Source organism: Octopus sinensis, linkage group LG11, assembly GCF_006345805.1.
Source record: "Octopus sinensis linkage group LG11, ASM634580v1, whole genome shotgun sequence".
Lineage (NCBI taxonomy): Eukaryota > Metazoa > Mollusca > Cephalopoda > Octopoda > Octopodidae > Octopus > Octopus sinensis.
In genome coordinates, this window is record NC_043007.1 from 71,479,923 (window position 1) to 71,504,147 (window position 24,225).

Genomic DNA, 24,225 nt, shown 5'->3' on the forward strand with positions numbered 1-24,225 from the left:
TCACAGACAATAAATATGATATTATTTGTTATTGTCTCAGATTTTGGTGTAATTTGAGAGGATAATACAAAAGTTATGGATGATTTAGTAATTTACTGCAAAACCTATGGCGGCCAAAATGATCAGAACGGTTGCTTTTACTCCATGTTTTAGTATATTTAACCGGCGATCTCTAATGTTTTGAATTTGTTTACATGACGGTTTGTTTACAAAACATTAGTAAGAATATCTGCAGTGTACTTTGTTAATATAATGCCACTTAATCCGTTACCAATTCGTCAGTAGATTATTAAGCTTCGGAAGAAGGATAATTTAAGTATTGGGTCTATTGCAAAGATTGTTAACAAGTCAAAAAGTGTTGTTCACGGTATTCTTAAGGTCTACGATGATTGTGGTTCATGTGAAGCCAGAAAGTCTACAGGTAGGCCAAGAAAAACGACCAAGAGAGAAGATTGTGCTATGGTAAAGTTGGTTAAAAAGGACAGATTTAAAACTGCTGCTGCTGTTTCTCGGGAAATGAGCATTGTACTGAAGAAAACTTTATCTCGAAAAACTGTGTCTCGTCGTTTAGTTGAACATGACCTACAAGCAAGAGCACCTTAGTGAAGCCACTGATCAGCTCCAAGAATAAAATGTATCGTCTTACCTTTGCAACCGAACATGTGTTGTGGTCTCAAGAAAAATAGCAAACAGTGCATTTCAGTGATGAATCTAAGTTTATGTTATTTGACTCAGATGGGAAAAGGTACATTCGTCGAAAAGTAGGTGAAAATTTGTCGCCTAAATGCCTTAAGACTAGTGTTAAATTCGGCGGAGGAAGTGTCATGGTTTGGGGGAATATATCTGGAGATGGTGTGGGCCCTTTGGTGCGATTACATGGAAAGTTAAATGCAGGAGTTTATAAACAACTTGTAAAAGATCTGCTTAATAAGGTTCTTCTTTTTGCACTTTAAAATTCCGCCCTAGCTAAGCGAGGTGTGGATATTATTCTAGCTGTCAGTCGAACAGCTATCAAGTTTGGCGGAAAACTTTGGGCCTGCAAGGATACCCTCGATAACTTCGACATTCCAATGGCGGTTAGCGATTCGGCACCAGTCACAGACCTCGTAAGATGTTACCAACTTTACAGTCACTGGGATCACTTCCCCAATATTTCCGATGGTCTGTATAGAGATGATGCTCTCTTTGCGGTCCAGGGTTATAGTAACCGAGAAATCGAACAATATCGTAAAAGAATTAAGATACTTCTTTAAGAAAGTTGGCTATAGTGTATGTTTTTGTTCCGGTCTTCAAAGTGCAAACTTCCAGGGTGATACCTCAGGTTTACAAAACGATTCTTTTTCTTCTCGCCAGAAATCTGATGGGCTCCTTAATTAGGTTAACTTGTTATCTAATCACTCTCATTCTGTCCTTAAATCAATGAGTGACATGGTGTCTTATAAAATTTCATATGTATCCAGTAATAAGGAAACATTCAAATAATATGCCAAATATTATAAAAGTGCATTATTTACATTATTTACATTATTTACATTTGACGGATATTTGTCCTCATCTTGTTTGTTGTTAACAAGTTTTGGCTGATATACCCTCAAGCTTTCATCAGGTGCCTTAAGGAAATTTCGAACTTGGGTTCTCATTCCTAAGGTATTTTTCGAGGTTATTATTATTATTGTTGTTGTTCTTGTTGTTCTTGTTCTTCTTCTTCTTCTTCATCATCATCATCATTATTATTATTATATTATTATTATATTATTTATTATTATTATTATTATTATTATTATTATATTATATTATTATTATATTATATTATTATTATTATTATTATTCAGGTCACTGCTTGGAATCGAACTCGGAATCCTGGGTTTAGTAGCCCGCGTTCTAAACCACTACGCCATATGCCCACAGGCATATGGCGTAGAGGTTAAGAGTACGGGCTACTAACCCCAGAATTCGAAAAATACCTTAGGAATAAGAACCCAGGTTCGAAATTTCCCCCAGTTACCTGATGAAATCTGGAGGGCACATCAACCGAAATATTGTGTTAACAAAAACAAGATGAGAACAAATATCCGTCAAATGTAAATAATGTACATAATTCCTCATCTCTTAAATATAGAACTGTATTATAAAAGTGCTCTAAACTGAGTCGGCTATAGGAACTTGATTAGGTATGTGTGTGTGTATATATATATATATATATATATATATATATATATATATATATTATTATTATTATTATTATTATTATTCCTTCGTAACACAGTTTAGGTAAAAATGCACCGGAGTCTTTAGTCATCTGTCAAGTCTCAACAAGCACCTCAGACAGATAATGCTTCCCTTAAGATGTACGCTGTGCCCAGTCAGGCTGCTTTTACAAGACATCAATCTTGCATGGGATTTCCAGTTGCCTTAAGAAGTCTTGAAGTTTCAATGGGATTGAGCCCTACGCTCACCACTGATATCACTTTTACATTATCCCCTCGCATTCCATTTTCAACCTCTTTACTCACAACTTGCATGTCATTTGGCATGGCTACATCAATGATCTGACAGTATTTGTCTCTCTTACTCAATATGACAATATCCGGTCGACGGTGTTCGATTACACGATAACTTTACTTGGTACATGATCATACCAGTTCTCTCTTACTTCATATTGGCATTTATAGCATAAGAGCCAATGAAGATAAACACACACTCTATCGTGGCGGCGCTTGTATTCTTTTTGTACAAGGCTCTCACATCCACTTATCAAGTGGGTCACATTTTCCACACACTTTCCACAGAGTCTGTACTTCAGAGTGTCAGAAGTTTTATAGATGTTATACTTCACTGAATTGGTAGCGAGAGCATAGTCTTGCGCAGCAATGATCAGGCTTCGGTGGTATGCTTCAATTCACCTCGCTCAAGCCATGCCCACGATACTCTATTATCCTTGACGTCTTATGTATTCCTTTCAAACTGTCCATGCATTCTCTTTTCAAGAAGGTCTTCTTTTCTCTTCTCCTCAGCTCTTTTGTTTAACTCTTCCTAGCCCATCATTTCATCTGCATTTACACCCATATCATTCGTGGCAGATTGCAGCAGGTCTTCATCACTATTTATCAAATACTCGGCAAGCGTTCTCCTTTTACTCTTTATACAATGGTCTATACTAATTAGTCCTTTGCTATTATTCCTTCTTTTCATATACAGACTGTTTACGTTTGCCTTAGGGTATAGCACCCCATGCAGCGTCATCAACTTTCTCGTCCTTCTATCCAGTGTTGATATTTCCTCCTTAGTCCATAGAGGATGGGCCCACTATATCTGATCACTGCAACTGCCCAGATATTAATTGCGGTAATCAAATTTTTGGCAGTCAGGTTGGATTTCAACATCATCTTTATCCTTTTTTGAAACACCTCGCTAACCTTGACTTTAATTTCTCTGTGTAGAATGTCATCCAACTCCGAAATCCCTAAACATCTGTACCCACTACCGTCGGTTTCATCCATTGTCTCTCCTGATGGTAATTGCAATCCTCTCCAGGATGCTCTTCCTTCTTTTCATATTAAGTACCGAGCATTTGGTAATCCCAAATTCCATACCGATGTACCTACTACACTTCTGGACTGTTTTAGTTAAGGAATCTATCTGTTTTTCAGATTTCCCAAACAATTTCAAGTCATCCATAAACAGAAGATGATGTTTAAAATTTCAGCGCGTTCGGATGAACAACACTAGAGTTCGCACAAACAGACAGACAGAACAGATTTTATATATTAGGTATACATAAATATATATATATATATTTGTGTGGAGGGTGCGTACGTGCGTGCATTTGCATAGGTGCGTCGGTATGTAGATGGGCATAGGGCGGTGAGCTGGCAGAAACGTTAGCACGCCGGGTGAAATGCTTAGCAGTATTTCGTCTGCCGCTACGTTCTGAGTTCAAATTCCGCCGAGGTCGACTTTGCCTTTCATCCTTTTGGGGTCGATTAAATAAGTACCAGTTACACACTGGGGTCGATGTAATCGAATTAATACGTAAGTCTGGCCTTGTTTGTCCCCTCTATGTTTAACCCCTTGTGGGTAATAAAGAAATAGGTATGTAGATGGGCAGGCCGCTTGTACAGGTGCCTTGTATTTCTGCAGACCGACCGCCACCCCTTAGCTATTACTAAATCGGACGACATGATGTCAGTAGCCAGGAAAATCTGTCGTCACATCTCTTACTTATTGAAGTTTATGGCCGCAATTTTTCCCCATATCAGTAACTTATTTTCTCTTTTCTCTTTCTCCTTTCTTCCATTCTCTCTCGTTTTCTTCCTACTCCTTAACTCTAAAGTACAATGTCAGTTGCACATTTTGTGTCTCAGACTTTGTTTATCCCCCGTTGATTCTCTTGACATATTTCTCGACCTGTTTATTTTTTTAATATTTTGTATTATTTGTGGTGTTGTGGACTTGAAAATTCGAAGTGACAGTGTAACCTCCATTTTATTGAAGTAATCTCAGCCTGATGATTAGCTATATTTAGCAATATTCATTGCTTAACTATTACATCAAGAGGCTCATCTAGCTGGGAAACATATGTAACAAGCATATGTATGTATGTATGTATGTATGTATGTATGTATGTATGTATGTATGTATGTATGCATGCATGCATGTATGCATGCATGTATGTATGCATGCATATATGTATGTATACACACAGAAACACACTCTCATCGCCTCCATATATATATATATATATATATATATATATATATATATATACATATGCATAGAGGGAGTGTGACAGATTTGTAAAAACTCTGCAACTATCGCAAATGTCATAGGTCAGTAGAAAGAAAAGCCTTTTAAGCGCTGTTTCATAAAGCCATCTTGACTATTTTATTTTTATATATTTTGTACCACAGGCTTCTCAAGTCACCACTGTGGTGTTCTGCACTTCGAAGGATTGTTAAATGGTCTTGAAAAGTTATTAAAATGTGAACTTGTTAAAGGAAATAATTTAAGAATTTCAAAAATAACAGTATTCTAATGGAATTTTTACAATTCACAAAATTTTCTTTTTTTTTTTACTAAACATTCACAGGAAAGTAAGATCATAGCTGTCTGAAAATGCAAGCAATAAGGAAATATTTATTGATTAACTTATAAATTAATGACCATAGTATTCATTATTGAAACCAGTAGTTGAACATTTGGTTATAATTTTGATACTCATAAACTTCATCACACATCATTCTATGAACTCAATATTCTTCATATATCTCAGGAACAAAATATGGATCACAACCATAAGTAACATGTACACTGACATTTTCTAAATATTCACTATCTGGGGGGATTTGACAAAAACATTTTCTACATATTCATTCTAGAGGGAATTTGACAAAAACTTTATGTCCTTCCAGCTTTCCGAAATTCAGTACTGATGTACCTTTAGTTAAATTTCAAAAATGTCAACTTGGATAAATATGTGAATTTGTTACTTATAATTTTACATTTGATGCAAGATGAGAAAATAACAATATTTTAATGAAATAAAGATACAAATTATGTTTATTACAATTTTCAATTTGTGTTACCTACTGAGCAACCGAAAAAATGTAAACTTACAATTATCTGCAAATGCAAGCAATTATGAAATATTTATTAATTAAATTGTAAATTAAGGAACATATTATTTATAGAAACTGGTATATAAATATCCGATTATATATTTAAAACACGAAATTCTCATTACACATCCACGTGTGAATCATATGGCTCTATCCAACCCATAAGAAACACGTACACTAACATTTTTTAAATTTTCGCTAGATTCTGGAGATAATTTGACAAAGAACTTATGTCCTTCAGGCTTCCCCAAATTCAATTCTGATGTGCCTTCAGCTAATAATGTAACTGGATCTGAACCATCTGAACCATCTCCCTCTGTTAGCATATTGCTCTTTGATACCTTAATATGAACTTTGCCACACATACTAGTGGCAGTAATTGTAATATTCCCAGCCCAGCTTGGATAAACAAAATAAAAGACTGGGTTTGTTTTAACTGACACTGTGATACTTGAGACTGTTTTGTTAAATGTCAATCCTCGAATATGTTTTTCTACATCACATGGTTTAATTCCTACAAGTTCAAAGGCTTTAATAAAGGGGGTTAGATCTTTCCCAAGATCATAGGCAACCTTCAACATATCACAAGCCCCTGAAGTGAAATCTGTATAATGATGCCAATATATTTCATTGGCAATAAGGAAAACTCGATAAGCTTCCATGATATCCATTTTTAATTCGTGTACAATGTAGTAAAAAATAAAATTATAAATCCCACTACCATGATGAGGATCCGTGTTTTCAGTGAAGTTATCTACATGACTTATCGATATATTGTCCAGGGATGGATCTGCCATAAATCTCAATGCTTCCTTATGTTTCAGGAGGTTGAAGCCAATTAACCAGTCATTTTTATCTATATAATTTTCAGTAACTTCTCCTGTAATATCAGAAAAAGCCTCATTCATAGATCCAGACTGATTCAAGTAAATCAATCCAGAGTGTTGTTCTGTGAAACCATGAGCAAATTCATGTGCAACAACATCAGCATCTGTTAAAGGATAAAAGTATTTATAGCCATCACCAAATGTGCAATGTTTCCCATCCCAAAATGCCTCTTCATAATTTTTCCCATAATGAACACGCAATATAGCTTGTTCGTTTAGTATTGAAGTATTATAACATTCCTGAAACATTTGAGATACTACACTGCCGTAATAGAAAGCATCAAGTGCTGGAGATATCGCTGCATTGACACTATCATTAAAACCAACGTCACAAAGATAATACATAGGATCTGTATAATTAGAGACTCTCCCAATACTGTTTTGCATGTCTATAACCTTTACATAATTATTTTCCAGGAAACACATGTCACCAATTTGAGTTACAAAAGCTTTGTGATTTTTGTCACTAAATTTGTATATTCCTGATTTTTCATTACCACCGGAACCAGTCAGTACTGTGGAAATGGTATCTAAATTGTTATATTTTAACAGTATTTCTCCAGTGTTACCATCAATGACAAATGTAGGCCGTTTAATAACTACTTCATTTTCTATTCTATAATTTATATCGTATACTAATCGAGGTTTGTCATTTTCATCCATGAAAATCATAATTTCATATTCTGGTTCGATACTATTTGCGTAAATCTCATCTCCCTCTGCTTTAAAAGCAATATCAAAGACATCTGATTTGGAAAGCTTTGGTTTTACATTTGTAATATCATCTTCAATTCCTTGAATAAATGTTCCTGTTGCATCACCAGTCAAATGTCCATCTTTATCTTCTGTAACAGTTAATGAAGCATCAAAAACAGGAACACCTAAGAACTTCTCTTGTAAGCGTAAAACTTCTGTGCCTTCAACTGTTTTGATACGGTTTGACTCTTCAACTTCTTCATACTACTTCAAACCAAGAAGATCTCTGACTGTTACTTTAGCTTTATCTAAATGACGACGCTGAAACGGAGCTGAGGGATGATAAATCATCCTCCTTGCTCTTTCATGAGCATCAACACGATAAGCTGCATCAGATGTCTTTATCAGTAATAAACCTAAATAATGAAAACATTACAATTATTAATAACAGAACCATTAGGATTTTTTCTTTAAGACGGACACTAATTTTTTGACAATACATAGTAAATAAACATCTGGGGCAGGCCTAATTTATTTTTTTAAAATTGTAATTAATTAACAATTCACATTAATACAAATATGAACTTATAGTTTAAAATATATAGCTCATTGAAGAAATACATCAGTATCAAGAAATTCATCCAAAAAGAAATTCAATGGGTTTTTGCAGTTAATTTAGTGTTTGGTGAAATAGGGAGGTGATTTGTTAGACGGAATGAATAACTTTTAAGTGAATGGTTGCGAGTGACCTTTTAGTAAAACAACAAGCATAGCATTCAAACCAGAAATCTCAATACAAACATTTCAGATCGATTGAGTGTCAATCTGAAGACAGTGCAGAAGATTCGGAAAGAGTTGGATGAGTCCAATTGTAATTACGAAGTTACGTCAGTTCCGAAAACTCACTCTGATCTGATAAGAAAAGAACTCCTGAAATTGTTGGTGAGATCCAGGCCATGATTGATAACGATTCCTCCAAGTCAATCAGGTCGATCGCCAGGGACATGAAAGTGTTTGAGTTTCTTATCAAGCAGGTAGTACTTCAAGGCATTCGGTATTCCTCATGCAAGATGAGAAAGGTCCAATTTTAATCTCAAGCCATCAAAGACAAGAGGAAAGACTGAACTACAGATCTTTTGAACAAACTCCCCTCTAACTGAACATGCTTTGGTTTTTCCCAGGTGAGTAAAAATTCTGCCAGGATTAGATGGTGAACACACAGAACCACCATTGGCTTGCTGTGTCCCCAAAACATGTACCGAGGGTGATAAAAATTAAACATCTCGTCAACATCATGATGTTTGGAGTGATCACTAGTCATAGCGACGTTATGCCTCCATTCATCTTCCCACGCGGCCTCAGACTCAACACGGAAGCCTACAACAAGTGCTTGGAAGTGTTAGCGTTGCCCTGGGTCAAGAGAGTGGCTGCTGGATGACCCTATGTCTGGCAACATGACTCTGCACTTGTCACACAAGCAGGAGAACCCAATCATAGTTGTCAGACAATTTCTGGGACCACATCACCCCTAACATCTGGCCACCTAACTCCCAGAATGCGATCCTCTTGATTATTGTGTGGGGCGCAGTTGAGAGACCAACAAAACTCCTTGTAACACTAAAGATGATCTGACGGCAAAGATTATAGCAGCATTCACCAGCTTAAGCAAGGAGACTGTCCTGAAGACCTGCAGTAGATTCCGGAGTTGTCTGGAAGTCATGGTTGAAACCAATGGCGATTTTATTGAATAAATTTACTTTTTAGTATTTCAAGATATTTTTTATGTAATTTTGGTAAAATGTATCTGTTAAAATGAGAGGTCAGCATTATTTTCATATTTGCGTAATGTAGACGACGATTTATTCACCACACCTTGTATCCGTCTTGTGCGTTTACATTCCTGTCTTCTACCAAGAAATCTAATGCTTACAGCTTAGTTTTTTTCTTCTTGGGGCTGGCTGAGTTGGAGCAAATATAAGAATTGAACAGCCGAAATTTGCTATGATGATTCGGTGTCTGACTGAAGATTGAAGGCTTCGAATGATTTGTCTGTGTTCCGTGATCGTCCCTTCCTGTATTTCACGTTCATTATATATAAAAACATTCATTCTTATATTATTGCGGCGTTACGTGCCCCCCCCCCCCCCCGTTTGTTTGTCCAATTTTAAACCCTGCACGACTTCTTTACACACTGTCTTTTCCTACCCGCCATTGCTTCTTCACCAAACTATTTTGGCGCCCTCCGATTCTTCCCCCCTCTTCCTCCCATCCTCCTTAATCCCTTCTTTCTCCTTTTCTCTTGGTCACTGATTCTGTCCCCTGCCTTCCAACCTCTTTGATTCCTCTCTCTCTGTCTCTCTTTCTCTCTCTCTCCTGCGACCTGCTGATTCTTAACCATTCTGTTGGCCATCGTATCTTGACCAACATGTGTCTCCGCTACCGAAACGGTAATTATTTCTACGCCAGCTGCTATGTTGTTGTTGTTTTGTCTCATTTGGTCTAAAGTCGTATGACAACCACCGTTATATATATTTTGTTTATTCATTACTGTTTTCAATTTCGTTTTCGTCTCTTGTATTTACATCCGTCTTGTGCGTTCACATTCCTGTCTTCTACCAAGAAATATAATGCTTACAGCTTAGTTTTTTTTTCTTGGGGCTGGCCGAGTTGGAGCAAATATCAGAATTGAACAGCCGAAATTTGCTATGATGATTCGGTGTCTGACTGAAGATTGAAGGCTTCGAATGATTTGTCTGTGTTCCGTGTTCGTCCCTTCCTGTATTTCACGTTCATTATATATAAAAACATTCATTCTTATATATATATATATATATATATACATATATATACATATATACACATACATCCATACATATGCACACATAAATACACATACATGCATTTTTTAATATTTTTGTGTTTGTTTTCCTCTGAGTCTGTAGTTGAGATGCCTTCTGCTTTCGTGACTACTGTGTCAATTAATCTAGTGGGATATTTTTGTCCTTTTAGAAATACTTTTAATTCTTGTAATCTTCTATCCCTTAATTCTGCATCTATTACTATAGTGCAAATTCGTTTTGCCATATTAAAGGGTATGTTTCTTTTGGTATGTGAGGGAGGTGAGCAATGAATGTTCAAATACTGGTGTGTGTCAGAGGGTCTGCAGAAAAGGGCTGTTTTTATGGTGTTATCTTCTTTAATTAGAAGCATGTCTAAAAATGATAACTCCTTTGTGTGTCGTTTCATAGTGAATTTTATTGAGGTAAGTAAATTTTTGAAAAGTGAGTGAAAGATCCCTAAGAAGGACCTGCGAATGAAAAAGACACTGGAAACATATAGGATTATTAAAAGCAAATTACCCATCAAAAATACAACCCCACTAGTCAAAATGTGCAACCGCCCTAACTGCGGGATTTGCATCTTCCTCTTAGATGTTGTAGCTTCAGAGTATATAGGAATTTTTGAGAAATAATTTTTTGGATGGGGTGGAGAGAGGAGTTTTGGAAAATTCACACAATCTGACTTTTTTCCCTCATAACTTTCAGGAAGATGGGTATCTTTTAATGAAAATTTATACAACTCCCTTTCAAACGGCATAGATTAGGATTATAAAGAAATTTGTGGGGGAAATTTTTTCAGGGCTTTTCCTCATTCTTTTTGAAACTACAGCTTTCGAAATGATGGGGTGGGGAGGCATCTTTGTATGAAAAAAGTTTTGTAAACTCTTTTTTTATATATTTCTTCCTCCATCATCCCACTCCGAACCTATTTCCGCCAGTTTTTTTTTACACTTCAAAACTATGGGAAGAGTATTTAGGGTAATTTTTTTTTTTAATTGTTAATATTTTCAAGGAAAAAAATTGAGTGATTTAAGGGCGATTTGGATGTTGTTTCTAGCATATCCAAAGACAACCTTCCTCGTTTCTTTATCACTCTCGCATGTATTGTTTTTCAATATTTTCCCCATAATACATTTATCTCTATATATAAAACTGAGAATGTGTGTCTGTCTGTCTGTGTGTTTCCCTAAAACTTGAAAACTACACAACCAATTTCATTCAAATTTTACACATGTCTTACTTAGGGTCCAGGGAGTGTCATCGGCAAAAAATGTTTAACTTTTTGCCTAGGGCGAGCCCACAGCAATATCATATCTTCTCCACTACGATTCCCTAAAACTTCAGAACTACACAACCAATTTCATTCAAATTTTACACATGCCTTACTTAGGGTTCATGTAGTTTCATGGGCAAAAAAAATGTTCAACTATGGGCGAGCCCATTGCAATATCATATCTTCTCCACTATTTCAGTATTACGTGTTAAAAGTGAAACAAAAACATTTCTCTATTTTATGTCAGATACTTTCACTTTAACAATAAAAATTAGAGATAATAATAACAATTGAATTATATGTTGTAAGTAATAATTAAAATCAAACTAAAGTATAATATAATCGTATCATAACAAAAGTAAAAATAGCAATTGGTATAAAATTGCATCAATGACTTGAACTTGAATAAGTGGTTTCACATGAATGGGAATAAATTAAAAATAAAATTAGCGTGCAGAAATGGAATATTATACATAAAGGACTATAGCTTCAACTGCGTACTGCTTTTTGATTCACCGTAAGGCTTGTTGTTATTAATATTACTGTTTAACTATTGTTATCACGTTTGTTGGTTCCTCGTAAGGGAAACGTTGTTGTGTTGCATTTGTTAAATAATTGTTTAAAAATTGAATTGTGTCCCTGTTTGGGGAAATTGACAATATTTTCACCGTTTACACGGAAGCATTTTTGTTAGAATGCCTTCGATAGAAGAAAGTCCAAAAATGAATTTCGCTGCAGCCGTCGGCGGGCGCGAACTCATTAAAATTAAAATGGAAGAAATACAATCCTATTACGGATTGATCACCGACAAAGACGGTGAATCTAGGATAACACCACCAAACGAAATAAAAAATTAAATTAAAGAAAAGACTATTGTCTATTAAGTATACGATGTAGAGAAAAAAAAAGATTTGAACACCTGGAGGAAAGCACCATCGAAAAGTGTCTTGGTGCGACTATGAAAGATATCTAACCAGAGGCAGTAAATTCGCCACAATAGAAGCAAGGTTCGAATCAACGGAGCGTGCAAGGGAGTACTCGACTTGAACCTTGCAAAGTGGAAATATGTTATTTTCACCTTTATATCTGGGACGTAGGACGTCCCGGATAAAAATTTAAAATGTCCCCCCAGAAGTAGAGGTAGGCTGGATTGTAGCCACACTTCTATACAAGATGGAGGACAAGATACTATTGATCGAAATTGCAAGAGATGGGCCTGCAATTCCAGTCTGTTATATATTTTGAGTATTGTTATCATTAGCGATATCAAGATATAACTTTGTATTTTGTATTTTATGAGTAGATGTATATATATATATATATAGATGTACATGTAATATGTACACATATATATATACACATATATACATGCACTAGCACTATGATCCGGCAACGACGGGTCATAATGCTAGTATGCTATAAAAAAGAAAATTTGAGAAATTATGAATTTTTTGCAACCTCGCTCCCTGGCCCCGATTGTTTCTGTTTAGAAACGAAAAAAATTGGAGAGCCTGAGAAGGTCATTACTGGCATTTATCCACAGTGATTTTTAAGAATTACGGAGATGTACTTGTATAGCAAGTGACTTGATATGAGATCGTGTGCTGACATAAAAACAATTGCAACATACACGTTTGTAAGCCATTCAAGGACACACAGAAACCGTTAGTTTCATGGCACTACAGAGGCACTACTTAAATACTTTAAGGCGGTGAGCCGACAGAAACGTTAGCCGCATTTCGTCTGTCTTTACGTTCTGAGTTCAAATTCCACCGAGGTCGACTTTGCCTTTCATCCTTTCGGGGTCGATTAAATAAGTACCAATTACGCACTGGGGTCGATATAATCGACTTAATCCGTTTGTCTGTCCCTGTTTGTCCTCTCTGTGTTTAGTTTTGTGGGTAGTAAAGAAATAGGTATTTATGATGTCTGTGTACAAACAGCAACGCCGCATGATAGTGAAACATGGGCTGTGACTACTAAGAGCATGTGAAGGCTTGAAAGAAATGAAGCAAATATGCTCTGCTAGATGGGTAATGTCAGTGTGCATATACAACAGGGTGTAAGTGATTTGAGAGAAAAACTGGGTATATGAGGCATCTCATGTAGTGTGCAAGAGAGAAGACTGCGCTGGTGCAGTCATGTAATGTGTATGAATGAATCAAAAACTGCCGAGCTCTAATTGTGGAGGGAATGCGTGGAAAAGGTTGACTCAGGAAGACTTGAGACGGAGTAGTGAGACAGGATCTTCAAATGTTTGGCCTCACAGAGGGGATGACTGGAAACCAAGACTTCTAGCAGTTTGCTGTGCTTTAGAAGACACATTAAGCCAAGTAAATACGCAGTCGTCCTTGCCTACAGGTGTGTCCCCTGCATCCCTCTTCAGCTAGGTATTCATAATCTTGCAAGCTAGTGCGTGTGAGTGCTACATAAAAAGCACCCATACTAGTGCCAAATGGCTGCTGTGTAAGAGCACACAATACACTTTGTACATTAGTTAGTATTAGGAGGGGCATCGAGCCATAGAAACTATGCCAAAACAGACTTGGAGACTGGGTAGGTCTTCAGCTGACCAGCCTTGGTCAAACGATCAAACCCATGCCAGATTGGATTCTATAAAATGTTTCATATAGAAAATGTGTCATTTGTCATCATAAGAAAACATAAAGATAAAATATATGTAAATTTAAACAATGATAAGTTCTTGAAAATATACTTACTGCCAAATAGAAGATACCAGGAATAAAATAATATAAACATCAAATTCCTCATGATTGCAAAATATTCACAAATATTATGCTCTTTCCAAAAACCAGCTCAAGGTTTAAACTGGTCCTTTCTTACCCTTATTTATATTATGAGCACGACTATTATGTGGAACACCCACTCTCTCAGTACCCTCGTTAGTTTACAAACGGAAAGGAACGCCAAATAATTGTTTTTGTCACGTATATTGAAAATAGGTTAATTTAGTCCCTATTATTTCTAAATTGCTACCTGACATTTAAGGTGAAATAATGAGGTATTTTTTATTTAATTATTTTTTCTCGTTCATTCTTATTTAATCGACCCCTAAAGCTACAGAATCCATTCAATAAAAATTAGAAGCAATCTTAATAGGTTATATTCAAGGAGACTAAATACTATAATAGTAATAATTGGTATAGATTAAAATTAATTATAATTTATATTCTTTTCCTTTTAGTTTCTTAAATAATCATCTACACATTCTTCCATAAAATTCTCTCCAATCTCATAAATGTCTGAAAAATTGAGGAAAAAAAGGCAAACTATCCATTTGATCAACCATATAGCAGAAATAGCATGTTTCTTTGCTTAAATTAATTACAATGAGCCAGGACAATTGTCCTATGACACAGGGCAGTTTCAAAAGTTTATTATATTCAAAATTTTTTTCAGTGGCCACGTATTTCTTTTAAGAATCCTCTACAATTTAAATACTATAACTAAGCTGTTACTACTTGTTAGACATGTACTTGACTTAATTTGGTTAACTGCAACCTCTGACTTGTGTTCCAAATTTTTAAAGTTATTCAATGATTTTAAATGAAAATTTTGGAATTGGCACAAAGGGATAACAATGCTTCTTAGTTATAAAGATAAACACACAAATTAACCATACTTCAAACAGTAACCATCACTGGGCAGTTTTAATATTCCAATAAAGAACTCTAGATGAAAATAGAATCTAATTACTAAGGATCAAGAAAATTAAGATTAATGGAAACTTCTATGCATCATTTACTTCACCAAAGGTTCTGTTAAGTCTAGAATGAATAATAAAATGTTTAAAACTCTAATTTTAATATCTTAATAATACTAAAACTCTAGATGTTTGTACCCGAAATATCTCAGAAATAGTATATATTTTATCTTAATTTTTTTCATACTTAATAGTTGTTGTAGACAAACAACGGAAGTAATTTTATTCTGCTGAATACACATCATTGATTGGTTGAAATTACCGAAATAGGACTACTTTAACGTGAAATTACTTCGTAAATATAAGTTTTTCTCAAAAATGCTAAGAGTAAAAGATGTTTTATGACACATTCTACTAGTGTCTGAAGTTTGAAAGTGTTTAGTTACAAAAAATTATTTTTAAAATCTGTAGGTCAAAGGTAAAGATCCTTAATTTTTATTTTATTTTTATTTTCTACTCACTGTTCCAGTTACAATGCTTTTGAAAAACCGTTCAAATGTGTATGTGTTATGTGAACTACATCATAATATTATACGTATAGCTTAAATTCTTATTCCATTCTGAATCACAACTGCCCGACAAACGGGAATGGGAAATTCTGAGTTGCAGTTTTTTGTGATATTTTTTATGATGTTTTTGCAGCTTTGACAATAAAGCATATAACTCTGCCTCCGGTATTGAAGTACCGTTTTTTCCCACTTTGCTTCACATTTATGTGCTTACTTTGGTGTACCCCGCTCTTTTTCAAGAAAGTTTGAACGACTCTCCACAAGAAGAAAGAAGAAACAGCTGAAAAAAAATGGAACTCTACCCATTGGATTTTTCTATGAAAAAACATGTATTCCCACGCAGAAACAATATCTCAGAAGCCTAATTGAGAAAACAGGGCACTTTATCCGAAGAATGAGATAGCAGGAATATTTCTTTGATATGAAAGAGCAACAGAATAACGTAAACAAATACAGACTTAAATCTACTAAAAACTCACCACCTATTTCAGAATTAGAACTTTTTGGAAAAGGCTTTTCAAACTCATTACGATAAAATTTCATAAAATCAGCAATTCACTCCAGAGAATTATGAACGAAAAAATTAGAAGCATAAATAATTCAGATACGATTTTCGTGAACTCCAACAAAACAAAAAACAAACTATAAGCGGCTGAAAAAGATCTTTACAAACGACTTTTTCTAATAGCATTAGAGACACTTATAAAAAAAGCTAACACTAATTTATATAAAGAAGTGAATAAGGAAGCAAGAAGGATCACTACCATTCTTAGAGTTAGTGATAGGATAGAATACCTTCCTCCGCGTCAACCCTTTATTAATTACCCTTAAGGACCACTAAGCCAATTTTTGTAGAAACCCTAAATGTCGACTAATTAACCCAGCAAAAACAGAAATAGTTATTATTAGCAAGAATATCTTAGATTCTATTCTAAATAAGTTAGATACGGAATTAGATTTATGGATTTGGGGTAATGGTAAGTTCATAATAGATTATAGCATTAGACATAGAAATAATTGCAAATTTACGCAATTTGATATTGTCAACGTTCACCCGTTAATATCCATGCCACTACCTCTTAAAGCATTAGATTTCGCCAAACAATACATTAGCATCGACAGTTCAGATATAGATATTATCCTGCATACCAGGAAATCCCTCCTTTTTTATGGCAATTTCACCTGGGTTAAAAAGATTGAAGACTCTTTATTGCCTTTATTTGATGTGCCGATGGGTGCGTACGACAGGGCGTAAATTTGTATATTCCTGATTTTTCATTACCGCCGGAACTGGTCAGTACTGTGGAAATTGTATCTAAATTGTTATATTTCAACAGTATTTCTCCAGTGTTACCATCAATGACAAATGTAGGCCGTTTAATAACTATTTCATTTTCTATTCTATAATTAATATAGTATGTTAATCGAGGTTTGTCATTTTCATCCATGAAAATCATAATTTCATATTCTGGTTCGATACTGTTTGCATAAATCTCATCTCCCTCCGCTTTAAAAGCAATATCAAAGACATCTGATTTGGAAAGCCTTGGTTTTACATTTGTAATATCATCTTCAATTCCTTGAATAAGTGTCCCTGTTGCATCACCAGTCAAATGTCCATCTTTATCTTCTGTAACAGTTAATAATAATAATGAAATTATTGTATACAGTGCTCAGGTGCACTACAACTTGTCAAAAGTGCATATAAAGCATATGCAGTAATATACAAATGTCTGGGATGTGAACAGTGTATGAGTCAGATACATGCTTGTGTGTGTATGGAGGGGAGAAAATCAGGTGTAGTGTTGGCGAATCTCAGGAATCATGGAAGTTTTGAAGGATGCAGTGCTCCAACAATTAACAACTGATGCTGGCAGTTTGTTCCATACTTCAGCAACTCTTAGCATGAAAAAATGTTTCCAAAAGTCATGGGAGCTGTGCTATTTTCTGACTTTGTAAACATGTCCTCGGGTGTTAGACAGGTGGAGTTTGAAAAGGTGTTCAGAGTTATTGTTAGTAAGATGGTTATGATTTTATGGGTGTCTGCCAAGTTAGCTGCCAGACGTCGGAGTGTCAATGTATTTATGCCCAGGGAAGTAAGGTGTTCAGAATATGGCAAATGCCTGATGGAGGGTATTCTCTTGGTTGCACATTCTAAAAATTTTTTTAATGTTTCCCATATTCCCAAGCAAAATCCTCACGAAAAAATTATCCAATATAAGTTCACAATTCTTCATACACACACATAAAAAATATATATTTGTATACAAGCAAGTTGGAAGAACCCTTTCTTTCATAATCCTTTTTAATTTTTTCTTTCATTTCTTTTTTTTAAATTTAATTTTTTAATTTTTTAAAAACATATTTGTTTTTCTTTATACATGAATATACACACTTGTTTATAATACCCCACTTTCACATATATCCAGGGGCCTAAAATAATACATCATAAGATCCCCATGTTTGAAAGAGAACTGAACAAATATTTATAAACACACCCCCCACAAACTCTATTTCCATAAAACACAAAAGTGAAAATCTCAATATATTGGGTTGTCCGGAAAGTTTGTGCCGATTTTTAAAGGAAAGAAAAAGGTCAATAAATACTTCCCATTACATTTTTAATCAACCAAATATGAACCATTTTGTTGCATAATGCGTCTCCATCTTTCCTTTAACTTGAAAATATCCTCTTCCCAGAATTGAGGTGGTTTCATGGCAAACAATTCATCAAGGTATCTTTTTACGTCATCCAAAGAATTGAAATTTTTACCATTTAGACTATTCTGTAGAGACCTGAATAAGTGGAGATCTGAAGGAGCAATATCTTGTGAATATGGAGGGTTGGGTAACACATCCCAGCCAAGCTGCAGCAATTTTTGTCTGGTTTCTAAAGCATCAAGTGCCGAAAATGAACTTTCTTATCTTCCATTTTAAAGGGTTACAGAATTAACACAGGTTACAGGAACATAAACCTTCTTCCATGAAAAGATAGCTTAAACTGTGCTCTAAATGGATGTGTAGTCAAATCCTATTTTATGGATTCACCATGTTCTAAAATAAGTCGAAATGTAAGCTACTATAAATTGGCATGAACTTTCCGGACAACCCAATACTTATCAAATCACATATAGTTCAATGAACACCTAAAGAGAAACATACACACCAATAACCTCTATACCTAACCAAATACTTTTGTGAACATCAAAGCACAGGAGAAACAATTTTTTATACTAACAACACCATGACATGCCTGACTAATAGCCACCACCTCCCAAATAGAAATAAAAAATACCCTAAATAACAACAAGTAAAGAAACTGACCAGTTAAGACATACCATTTACTTACATTCTTTTGTGAACCCCTAAAAAGTTCCATTACAAAAATGTTGGCAAACTTAGTTATTAATGTTTTAAATACTGGGCTTTGTACCTTTAGCTTTACATTGTCAAAGCAAGGGATTAAATCCTATAAAATGACTGACACATCCTGTGTCTGTCAAACAAAAAGGCCACACTTAAACATACATATTTGTTTACAAAGTTCTACATATATGAATAAATTCTAAACAACATAACCCCCAATTTTTTTTTGTATGCGCCCTTTTCAAGCCTAGCCAGGCTCATGGGCCCGGTTTCCCGGTTTCTGTGGCATATGTGCCCCCCCCCAGCTGGACGGGATGCCAGTCCATCGCAGCATTACTGAAGAAACAGGAAGGAAGAGTGAGAGAACAACAGGGGTCGCCACCACCCCCTGCCAGAGCCTCATGGAGCTTTAGGTATTTTCGCTCAATAAACTCACACAACGCCCAGTCTGGGAATCAAAACCATGATCCTCCTGGTTTTAAAAAAAGTACTGGGATCAATTCATTTGACTAAAAATTCTTCATGGCTGCATTCTAATGACTGAAACAAATAAAAAGATATATATATATATAGTAGAAATATGTTACAAAAAGAAAATATAAAATACACATGGAAATGTAAGGGGAAAATATGAAAAATCAACGAAAATGCACATTGTAACTAAAAAAAGAAAAGGCCTTTTATGAAAGGTAACGACAGATATATACATTTAGATGGACTGAGGTAGTAATAAAAGTCATTATTATGAGATGATTAAAAAGTCAGAAAACAAAGCATACCATGGTTTCTGCAAAGCTATTCATTGTTAGTGGTTTTAATTGAAGGGTTAGTGGTTTTCTGTATTAAGTTGTGTGTTCATATTTAGTTGGGGGAGATATTTATTGATGAAAATGCCTCTTTATTCAACCTTTGTTGCAATGTTCTGTGAACATTGATAGAAGGGGAAGATTTGGAAATTAGGATTAAGATTCCTGGCACACCTTTCTATGTGTTCACTAACCTGTAACTGTCTGTATTGTGGGTAGCAGATTTGCTCTTTGTGAATGGTGGTTCTTTGACGGAGTGAAATTCCTGTTTGTCCAATATAACAGTTACCACATCCTAAGCATGTCATGACATAGATTAGATTTTCAGAGGCGCAGGTGAATTTTGATTTGATCTTAAATATATCTCCTTGTTTGAAGTGAAATTCTGAACCCTCCAAAAGGTGGGGGCATGTTCCACAGTTAGTACGACCACATTTTTTCACTTTTGGCTCTGTTGTTAGTGGATATAGTCTTGTGCTGGTTAATATTTTTTTCGGTGACTTCGGTTGCTTTTTGCTTTTTATAATTTTGTATGAGCTTAAAATTTCATTCATTGTTTTGTTTGCTGTGAGGATGGGAAGATTTTGGGTGATTATGTTGAAGGCTTCGTTGTTTGTAGGGTTATGTGTGGAAATGTATGGGAGTATTTTTAAGTCTGGTTTGGTATTTCGGCTGGTTTGCCTTAACATTTGTATATCTATTTCCTTAGCTCTTTTAATGCCTTCATTTATTAATGAGATTGGGTAATGTCTTTTAGTTAGTGTTGATCTAAGTTCAAGAAGTCTTTGTTCATGAGTATATGTATTCAAAACTATGGTACAGATTCTTTTCGCTAGATTAAAGGGTATATTAATTTTTATGTGTTTGGGGTGGCAAGAGTTAAATAATAGGTATTGTTTAGAATCTGTGGGTTTATAAAAGATATCTGTTTCTATGTGGTTGTTAACTATTTTAATTAAGATGTCTAGAAAAGGGAATTGTTTACTGTTGTGTTCCATAGTGAATTGTATATTGCTATGTATGTTGTTAAGCATTATTTTGAAATCAAGGAGTTTATCCATACTGTCTTTCCAAAGTATGAAGCAGTCATCCAAATATCTCTTCCAGTTCTCCTTTAAATAGCAATTAAAAGAGGTGCCATATTTTTCTAGTATGATTGTTATAACTTGAATTCTAGGTAACCCATTACAAGGTTTGCAATCACTGGAGCAGCTCTGGTTCCCATTGCAATTCCACATTTTTGTTGATAGTAAGTTGTATTGAACATGAAATAATTGTTCAGCAGGATGAATTTGAGTGCTTCAATTATAAAACTGCGGTATCTCTTCTGGGTATTTTTCTAGCCAGAATGTGATTGCTTCTATACCATAGTTGTATGGGATATTGGTGTATAGATTCACCACATTGAAAGATACCAGCAGGGTTCCTTCCTTTACTGTCTTCGGAAGGTGGTTCAGCATGTCTAGGTCATCCCTGATAAAGCTTTTCACATATTTTAAAAAAGGTTTGAGTAATATGTCGAGGAAGTTGCTCAAACGGTGGGTTTCACAAGAAGGGCCAGCTATGATGGGTCTCAGTTTGAGGTCAGTAGGTGGGGGGAGGGACATTAATGCATAGGCTTGTAGAGACTTTGCAGGCTTCACAAATGTGTGGATTTTTATGTATTTTGGGTAATCCGTAGAATAGACTAGGACTGTATTTAAAATTGGATAAATAGTCTATTTCATGTTTAGTGAGACCCTTTCCTTGAATTTGGAGTAAGGAGGATAAGTTTTTCAGTGTTTTCTGTGGGTTGTAATGTATCAATTTCTCATAGTAAGTATTATTTTCCAACTTGGAAAGTATTAAATTTTTGTAGTACTCTGTATCCATCGAAGCACCAAGTCAGTCCAGTATTATTCACACAGCTCGAAGTAAGGTGAATAAAATCAAAATAAGTAACAGGATATCAAGGAGTGATGCAGTACAACCGTTTCAAGCAGCTACATTTAATTAAACAATGCAGTCCTTACACAAATTTAAATGCAGGGCTATCATCAGCTGCACAAATGAACAGAATTTTAATCAGCCAGACTCATTAATAAAATTTTACTCAAGTAATTTAACAGAGAATGAAGATGGGATAAATCCATGTTGTTACTATTGTAGCTAAGAATATACTACACTTCCAAGAAATGCATGAACCTTACTGGGGTCATAAAATATTGTGGTTCCTTTTTAATTTATTAGTCTTCTTATCAACTACTAAATCTAAGACTAAAGGACTGTGTCTGTTTAGAATAAAGGGCAAAAGTGAGCTGACAGCTCATGGCTAGGTATGGTCATAAATATTGTCAAGATTTTAGGAGTAGTAAATTGGGTGTCTGTCTATAAAGGAGGCTGGTTATGGGAAAGACCCCCAAACCATGATGTTAATGATTGCATTGTTTAATTAAACAGAGCCGCTTGAAACGGTCATACTGCATCACTTCTTGATATCCTGTTGCTTATTTTGATATATATTATATATATATATATATATATATATATATATATATATATATATATATATATATATATATATATATATATATAAGCGCATATATATATATAGGCGCAGGAGTGGCTGTGTGGTAAGTAGCTTGCTTACCAACCACATGGTTCCTGGTTCAGTCCCACTGCGTGGCACCTTGGGCAAGTGTCTTCTACTATAGCCCCGGGCCGACCAAAGCCTTGTGAGTGGATTTGATAGATGGAAACTGAAAGAAGCCCGTCGTATATATGTATATATATGCGTGTGTGTGTTTGTGTGTCTGTGTTTGTCCCCTTAGCATTGCTTGACAACCGATGTGGGGTGTGTTTATGTCCCCGTTACTTAGTGGTTCGGCAAAAGAGACCTGGGCTTACAAAAGAATAAGTCCCGGGGTTGAGTTGCTCGATTAAAGGCGGTGCTCCAGCATGGCCGCAGTCAAATGACTGAAACTAGTAAAAGAGTATGTACATATATATATATAAATAGTTAATTTTATGTCTGGTCATAGAGTGGCCAACAGTTTTGCATCCACAAAGACCTCAGCCTTGTGAACCTCTTACTAGACTCTAAAGCCAAAGACAAATGTAACTCTTCACCTCTGGGAGGCAGAAATCCGTTAGGTCATTCAGTCAATTAGTCATCAAAGAATAAATAGTCCTGAGTCAGTGAAGACAGGTTATCTCCCTTAGACGAATTTTTGTGGACTAAAAGAGGGGGAACAAAAGATATATCCCATGGGCTGCCTATGGATTGTAAGGACCCTTTATTGTTCCCCACTCTTTAGGCCCACCAAAAACTGGTCAAAGGGAGATAACCCATCCTCACTTACCCCAAACCGTTTATTCTTTGATGACTTTGATTTTTTTTTTGTGGAACTAACATAAGTAAGATTGCCAAGTAACTTTCAAGACAAGACCCCTCAAATGAGTCAAGAGTCCATTTGAAAAGAGAGAAATGATGAGCATGATGATATGTCAGGGCATACTTCAAGATAGAAGAAAGTGAATATTAGGGAGAACAGGGACAGGGAATAGAGAATTGGTGACAGGGTAGGCTTGTGAGAGTGTGAAAGTAGAGTGGAGATGGTTAGCGATGGGGTTAGAGAGGAATACAGTGAGTGGTGAATATGTGCAGAAGTGCGGTTAATGTTGAATCTCAATTTGGGGGGAACATAAAGGAAAATAGAAATGTATTCTTCAGCAGAATGAATTTGAGTGTTTCAATTATAAAACTGTGGTTAATGCGTCCTGGGATCTCTTCTGGATATTTTTCTTACCAGAATGTGATTGCTTCTATACCATAGTCGTGTGGGATATTGGTGTATAGATTCACCACATCGAAAGATACCATGAGTGCTGGTGGAGAGCAACAGTATAATAAAACCATAGGTTGAGAAATAGAGAATTGATATAAAGAGAAAGGGGTAAGACAGGAATGCACTGTCACAGAGATGAAGGTCCAATGTTTGCAGGGTCAAATATAGTGAGTGAGAAACAAAGGTATTGGGTAGTCACTTTATACTGGGTATCAGATGAGTGTTCAGGGTGAAAAAAAGGGCAGTCAATAGAAAATAAAGTAGGTAGGGATTCTACAAAATGTTTCATGTAGAAATGTGTCATTTGTCATCATAAGAAAATATTAAGATAATATACATGTAAATTTGAACAATGAAAAATTCTTTAAAATATACTTACTGTCAAATAGGAGATGCCAAGAACAAAATATAATCAACAAATGCCTCCTGATTGCATAATATTCACAAATATGTTCTTTCCCAAAAAACCAGATCAATTCTTAACCCAATACTTTCTGAGTTTTATTTATATTGTCAGCATGACTACTATGAGGGCCACCCACTCTCTCAGTACCTTCATCAGTTCAGGGTGCAGTTTACAAACAGATGGGGACACCAAATACTTGTTTTCGTTACATATGTCGGTAATAGGCTCATTTAGTCCCCATTATTTCTAAATTGCTACTTGACATTTAAGGTG

At 35.4% G+C, this 24,225-nt stretch overlaps 2 protein-coding genes across 3 annotated transcripts in view; both read right to left on the reverse strand.

Annotated features, from left to right (window-relative positions):
* The window catches only part of LOC115217300 (neutral protease), a 46,033-nt gene extending 21,925 nt beyond the window's left edge, over positions 1–24,108 (reverse strand). The window contains exon 1 of the mRNA XM_036507682.1: positions 23,926–24,108. The gene's annotated coding sequence lies outside the window, so the exon portion shown is untranslated. The remainder of the gene's footprint in view (positions 1–23,925) is intronic.
* Positions 5,653–24,225, reverse strand: part of LOC118765478 (neutral protease-like) — a 31,883-nt gene continuing 13,310 nt past the window's right edge. The window contains exons 1-2 of one of the 2 annotated variants that reach the window (XM_036507689.1): positions 14,035–14,154; positions 5,653–7,617 (exon numbers count right to left, since the gene is read on the reverse strand). In XM_036507689.1, coding sequence (XP_036363582.1) covers positions 5,759–7,177 — 1,419 coding nt within the window. In that variant the 5' untranslated portion in view covers positions 7,178–7,617; positions 14,035–14,154 and the 3' untranslated portion in view covers positions 5,653–5,758. Of the gene's footprint in view, positions 7,618–14,034; positions 14,155–24,225 lie in introns of those variants that run through there. The other variant, XM_036507690.1, reaches the window with a different exon arrangement.